The sequence below is a fragment of the Sinocyclocheilus grahami genome, unplaced genomic scaffold (genome assembly GCF_001515645.1).
Source record: "Sinocyclocheilus grahami isolate Dianchi unplaced genomic scaffold, SAMN03320097.WGS_v1.1 scaffold707.1, whole genome shotgun sequence".
NCBI lineage: Eukaryota > Metazoa > Chordata > Actinopteri > Cypriniformes > Cyprinidae > Sinocyclocheilus > Sinocyclocheilus grahami.
Window position 1 is genome coordinate 126,469 of NW_015505886.1, and position 7,128 is coordinate 133,596.

Consider the following 7,128-nt stretch of genomic DNA (forward strand, 5'->3'; position numbering starts at 1 on the left):
TTGGTCACACTAGACTTCCGGTGTTCTATTTAAGCATGAAAGTTTTGTTTTGTGCTGCATAATGTTGGTAAACACTGTGGCACCTGCACATTTTTATATATAAAATGAAAATATATAAACATTTTTATATAAATCTATATTTATACATAAACACACAATATTTTTTAAAAGTTTGCCATCATTTAATTTTTTATATATATATATATATATATATATATATATATATCCCAGATGTCTTCCATTTAAGGATTATGGAGGCCACTGTGCTCTTAGGAACCTTAAGTTAAATTTAAACTTAAATTTTTTTGTAACCTTGGCCAGATCTGTGCCTTGCCACAATTCTGTCTCTGAGCTCTTCGGGCAGTTCCTTTGACCTCATGATTCTCATTTGCTCTGACATGCACTGTGAGCTGTAAGGTCTTATATAGACAGGTGTGTGGCTTTCCTAATCAAGTCCAATCAGTATAATCAAACACAGCTGGACTCAAATGAAGGTGTAGAACCATCTCAAGGATGATCAGAAGAAATGGACAGCACCTGAGTTAAATATATGAGTGTCACAGCAAAGGGTCTGAATACTTAGGACCATGTGATATTTCAGTTTTTCTTTTTTAATAAATCAGCAAAAATGTCAACAATTCTGTGTTTTTCTGTCAATATGGGGTGCTGTGTGTACATTAATGAGGAAAAAAATAACTTAAATGATTTTAGCAAATGGCTGCAATATAACAAAGAGTGAAAAATTTAAGGGGGTCTGAATACTTTCCGTACCCACTGTATATATATTGTAATTATTAAAATATGTATTGTAATTGAAATCTATTGACACAAATAGATAAAGTGCTATAAAAGAAACACTTAACAGTGTCTTTTGGATGTTTTCTTTCCACTAGTCTGAAAAAACACTTTATGAAAAACCAAAAAGCCCCAAATCTCAAACTTGACAGGTGAATGAGCCCAGGCAAAGCCTTAATTTGTTTATATTGTTTTCATTTGTGTTATAAAATTTCAATTTAGATTTGTAATTTGACATATTTCAATTTCTCAAAGAAATGTGCAGCATTTTGTCCAAACAATAATAAAAGTAACACCTTTTCCTTTATAATTTGTCTTATAAAAAATAAAACAAATCGTGAGTATCGTGAGTGGGTACAATGTGTGCATGATCAAGATCACAGACATATATTATGTAAACACAAGCTTTTATTTTGGATGTGATTAATCGCGATGAATTGTTTGGCAGCACTAATTTGCAAATAAAATAAAATGTGTTTTAGCATATACAATTGTGTGGCCACAAAATGACTGGCTTATGCTCTCATAATATTTGTTTTTTCATGAGCAGACAGATAAGAGAGATTTCAAGAAAGACTTTTTGGTGTCCTGTGGGTGTTTTTGTCCCTAACTCCTCCCGCGTGGCTCTCCTCACACAGATCTTTTTGTGTGCAGAACGTCAAAGAGAATATGAAAAGGTATGTCTCTCATATGAATATCCACATGACGTGAGAAGCTGCTCATTTTCCATTTGCTGCCAGGAGGAAGATTAACTCGCCACCCCTCCTCCCCCTCTTCAGAGCCTCATAAATAGCAAACCGCACAGTCTCATTGTATTACAACAATTGTAGCACATCCAGTTAAAAGACTGACAAACTCGTTGACATAATAAGAAACATCAGCATGTACTCAACTAAAAGCGAGGGACCGCGCAGAGGAAGATCTTTTGACTCCATAAACCTTGGTCTGACATTGGAAGAGAAGCAACTTAACAATGAGGTAAGCGCTTTTTCTCCATTATTTCTATCATTTTAAATGGCAAACTATTTGTTTACTCATTTGGTTGATTTGCATACATTTTATAATTATATTACCTTTTATAATAGTTACTCAGGTGAGAATTTAAGTTTTCAACAGGTGGGGGTTCATATAAAACTAGAGTTTCTATGCAAAAAAAAGAAGTTATTTAAGGTTTATAATGCCAAATGCAGATTTCCAGGAAGCATAGATTCCTAAAATGTCAAATGTGGAGGAAACTGAAGTTGACAGATCCCATGGTGCACTGCTATTCAAGTGCACAAAAGCTCTCCATTCACACATCCATGCTTGACACCGTTAGCAATAAGATGTTCCAATCCTCCTCGCACCAAATCTAAAGATGCATCAAATTAAATACACTTAACAGAGATGTGCGTGGAAGAGTGATTAATTGCAGCCTAATCCCAGTGTTAGATTAAAACAAGAGGGTGCTAATAATAGGCTTCCTCGCTGTCCAAATGAGATTGTTTTAAGACGACAGACACTGGCCCCTCTTTGTTAAACCGAGACGGTGAATCACAGTACTCTGAACCCTGCCACGGTCAACTCACTAATGCTGTCGGGAATCCTGCTGTCGGGAAGACGAGGACAGAGACGATTACTCTCCCACGTGCGCGATAAAAGAAACATGGTCAGTAGGCGACAAGCATAGTTTGAGGGTCAATTAAACTTTTCTTTTTATAGTTTAGAAATTAAATTACATTTTTAATGAATAATTATTATATAGCTTAGTATTAAATAAAAAGCAATGCATGTTTAATGTATGAAATGAGAAGATTATTCATTTTATTATAATTAATTATTTAATACTATTTCATGCTAATTATTTGTTTAAAGATTATTAAAGATCTTTTGGCATTTTTGTATGAATTTCTAGTAAAGGAGCTGATTGTCATTCTCTCACAGAAATTCAATTCAATTAAATGATTAATTCTTATATGACTCAATATTAAATGCAAATATTATTTATTAAATATTATTACTTATTTATTTAATACTATGTGATGCTAGTTATTTATTTAATATTAAAGATTTTCTAGACACCTTTTGGCATTTTTGTTTGAACTCTGTTGCCATTGAAGGAGTGATGGTCATTCTGTCGTGCTCGGTAGATTTTCAGAAATGCAAATGCAATAAATGTAATTAAATATGTAAAACAACATAACATATCATTTAAAATATGTAAACATTTACATTATTTAAATATATAAATTAAATAAATAAATTATTTAAATATTTACATTACATATGTTAACATGTAAAAATATGTAAAAAAAAAATTAAATGCGCATGGATGTATGTACTTCATATACGTTATATATTTCTTATATCACTAATCATAATTATCGGTGTGATTTCTTGGACTTAATCCCACGTCTGCAACCTTGGGGCAGGGCTCGCGGAGCGTCCCTCTGCTGGTACTTATGTTAAGCAGGTCATGATGACTGTCGCTGTCCACGGTGCTGAACTGACACAGGAACCAGCACCTTTAATCAGATGACCTGTTCGCAACTGGAGTTTGTTGTAGTTTAAGATTATTTGAAAACGAACCCCTCAGTGACCAATGTTTAGTAATTTTTTTTTTATTTTAATGTGTAAAACTACAAACTGTAAAAATGACTACAATTAAAATCGGAGTTTAATTGCTGTCTCAAAACAGTCTAATCAAAGTGGCATCCTGGAGTGAAGTTAATTGCACTTTTTGACCACTTTGAATTTCACTTCTAAATCTAATAGTGTTGAAACTAGTGTTCTAAATCTAATAGTGTTGAAAAAAATGAGCAGAAATGACAGAATGCCTATAAATTATGATAGTATGGCTATCACTGTAATAAATTCACAAAAACTTATATTTATTTATTTTTTATATATAATTTAGCTATGTATGTATCTATGTATGTTATGTATGTGTGTGTGTGTGTGTGTGTGTGTGTATATAATTGATGTATTATTTATTTTCATAAAAACTACTTATTATAAGTTATAACTTATTATTTATTTCTTTTTATTATTTTTTTTATGTTGTTTTATAACATGATCCTAAAGTTTTGCACTCTTAACAGGAAAGTTCAAAACCTTTAGACGAATACAAATAAAGTTGTAAGTGTGACCTTAAAAGGGATTAAGTGTTGTTTACCACACACTTTAATTCACATGATCTGATTGACAAGCCATGAGCACATGACTTAGGGTTGGATTTAAAGTGAGCTGAAGATGTTGATGCTACACATAAATCATGTGAATCTATATAATTTTCAGCTTTACAAATTACCTTTGATTACCTAATTCTACCTGACCTCATCTGACATTTATTAATGTTTTTTGCCTGTGTTTTACAGATGAACAAATCTGCTTTTCCAAAGATCGAGGAGAATAAAGACAACAAAACCGCGTCTACAGAGAGAGGCCGGGCTGCTGTTGTGTTCTCCTTGAAGAATGAAGTTGGTGGGCTTGTCAAGGCACTAAAACTTTTCCAGGTGAAGGGTTGCAAGACCGATTTTCTTGCATGTTTAAATATTCCTTTACTTGATTTAAAAAGGATAACATTAACCATCATATATAAATCAACAGGAAAACCACGTCAACCTGGTGCACATCGAGTCCAGAAAATCCAAAAGGCGCAACTCAGAGTTTGAGATCTTCGTAGACTGCGACAGCAACCGCGAGCAGCTGCACGAGATCCTTCAGCTTCTGAGAAAACACGTGAACGTGCTCGAGATGGACGCGCCTGACAACCGCCTGCCTGAAGAAAGCGGTACATGAATGAATGACAATATCAGACAGATGTGACGTTTTTAAACTACTATACAAATACTCAATATTTGACTGTTGGTTTTTTTCTCCAGAGATGGAGAACGTCCCGTGGTTCCCGAAGAAGATTTCAGATCTGGATAAATGTGCGAACCGCGTGCTGATGTACGGATCAGACCTGGATGCGGATCATCCAGTAAGTGGCAACGTTTCATCTCGATTACCGCATCAGTACGGTGTCATCATGTTGCTCACTGTTATGATTCTGTTACGACAGGGATTCAAGGACAACGTCTATCGCAAAAGGAGGAAGTATTTTGCAGACTTGGCTATGAGCTACAAACAGTGAGTTTTAAAATATACTTTAACATAAGAGTAACACACATTTAATATAAGTCTAATTAAATGTTGGCCCTTCCATCAGTGGAGACCCCATTCCCCGTATAGAGTTCACAGAGGAGGAGGTGAAAACATGGGGAGTGGTGTTCAGGGAGCTGAATAAACTCTACCCCACACACGCCTGCCGCGAGTACCTCAAGAACCTGCCCTTGCTCATCAAACACTGTGACGTCCGCGAGGACAACATCCCGCAGCTGGAGGACGTCTCGCGCTTCCTCAAAGGTGAGAGAAAGGGACGTCAGTTCTTTAATTGTTGGTTTGTTCAGGGTTTATAGACTCTTTTCTCTATAACATTGCTTTATGAACTGCTTCAGAGCGCACCGGCTTCACCATCAGGCCTGTGGCTGGGTATCTCTCCCCACGAGACTTCCTGGCAGGTCTGGCCTTCCGTGTGTTTCACTGCACTCAGTATGTGCGACACAGCTCAGATCCCCTCTACACACCCGAGCCGTGAGTACACAAACAATCAGATGTTAGCAAACATAACTATGGTATGACTGTCACTCGAATATATTTACAAAAAAGGATATTAGATATCAAATTTATATCAAATAAAAAAAAAATATATATACATTTATATATACACACTATAAGAAATGTTTTTCTGTTTTATATTAAATGTGTTTACAGTTTATGTATGTATGTGTGTGTGTGTGTGTGTGTGTGTGTGTGTATACAGTATATGTATATATATATATACACACACACACACCCACACACACACATATATATATATATATTATATATTATTAAAAATAATATACACATTTGTATATTATTACACATTATATACACATTTTATACATAAAACAAATTCACAATATTTTGCATTTATTTATTCAGTTTTTTATCTATAGGCTATATTGCAACTTTCATGTATATATTCAGAATTATAAGTACTTAAAACTATATATTCAGATTTACTTCTATATATTCGTGATTTACACTTTTATATCACAATTTGTATCTATATAAATTTAAACTTATAACTAAATATTCAGATTTACATTTATATATTCAGATTTTTAAATATATATTCTGATTTACATTTATATATTCAGAATTATAACTATATATTCTGATTATGTTTATATATTCTGATTTATAAATATATTCAGATTTACTTCTATATATTCACAATTTACATTTATATATTCAGATTTTTAAATATATACATTTGTATATTATTACACATTATATACACATTTTATACATAAAACAAATTCACAATATTTTGCATTTTTTTATTCAGTTTTTTATCTATAGGCTATATTGCAACTTTCATGTATATATTCAGAATTATAAGTACTTAAAACTATATATTCAGATTTACTTCTATATATTCGTGATTTACACTTTTATATCACAATTTGTATCTATATAAATTTAGACTTATAACTAAATATTCAGATTTACATTTATATATTCAGATTTTTAAATATATATTCTGATTTACATTTATATATTCAGAATTATAACTATATATTCTGATTATGTTTATATATTCTGATTTATAAATATATTCAGATTTACTTCTATATATTCACAATTTACATTTATATATTCAGATTTTTAAATATATATTCTGATTTACTTCTATATGTTCAGAATTATAGCTATATATTCTGATTTATGTTTATATATTCTGATTTATAAATATATTCAGATTTACTTCTATATATTCACAATTTACATTTATATATTCAGATTTTTAAATATATATTCTGATTTACTTCTATATGTTCAGAATTATAGCTATATATTCTGATTTATGTTTATATATTCTGATTTATAAATATATTCAGATTTACTTCTATATATTCACAATTTACATTTATATATTCAGATTTTTAAATATATATTCTGATTTACTTCTATATGTTCAGAATTATAGCTATATATTCTGATTTATGTTTATATATTCTGATTTATAAATATATTCAGATTTACTTCTATATATTCACAATTTACATTTATATATTCAGATTTTATATAATTATTTCCTGTTTGGTGCTTCATATATAATTAATTTTTGTAATTTATGTTTATGTATATAAAATATTTTTTTTTATATTTAACATTTATATTTCATATATCTGTCATTATATACACATTTTTGTATATCTCTATATATTAAAAATACAATATATATATATTTTTTTAATA

At 31.2% G+C, this 7,128-nt stretch overlaps 1 protein-coding gene across 2 annotated transcripts; it reads left to right on the forward strand.

Annotated features, from left to right (window-relative positions):
- The first annotated feature begins 1,441 nt into the window (after positions 1-1,441).
- LOC107559977 (tryptophan 5-hydroxylase-like) lies at positions 1,442-5,426 on the forward strand. Of its 2 annotated transcripts, none has more exons than XM_016244005.1 (7): positions 1,442-1,773; positions 4,152-4,289; positions 4,384-4,567; positions 4,659-4,759; positions 4,841-4,908; positions 4,988-5,184; positions 5,277-5,426. In XM_016244005.1, exons 1-7 carry the CDS (start codon positions 1,678-1,680, stop codon positions 5,414-5,416), a joined length of 924 nt encoding a protein of 307 aa, XP_016099491.1. In that variant the 5' UTR covers positions 1,442-1,677; the 3' UTR covers positions 5,417-5,426. The 2 variants fall into 2 exon arrangements, with proteins under 2 accessions (XP_016099491.1, XP_016099492.1); XM_016244006.1 differs by lacking the exon at positions 1,442-1,773 and adding an exon at positions 2,341-2,443.
- The last annotated feature ends 1,702 nt before the right edge of the window (positions 5,427-7,128 follow it).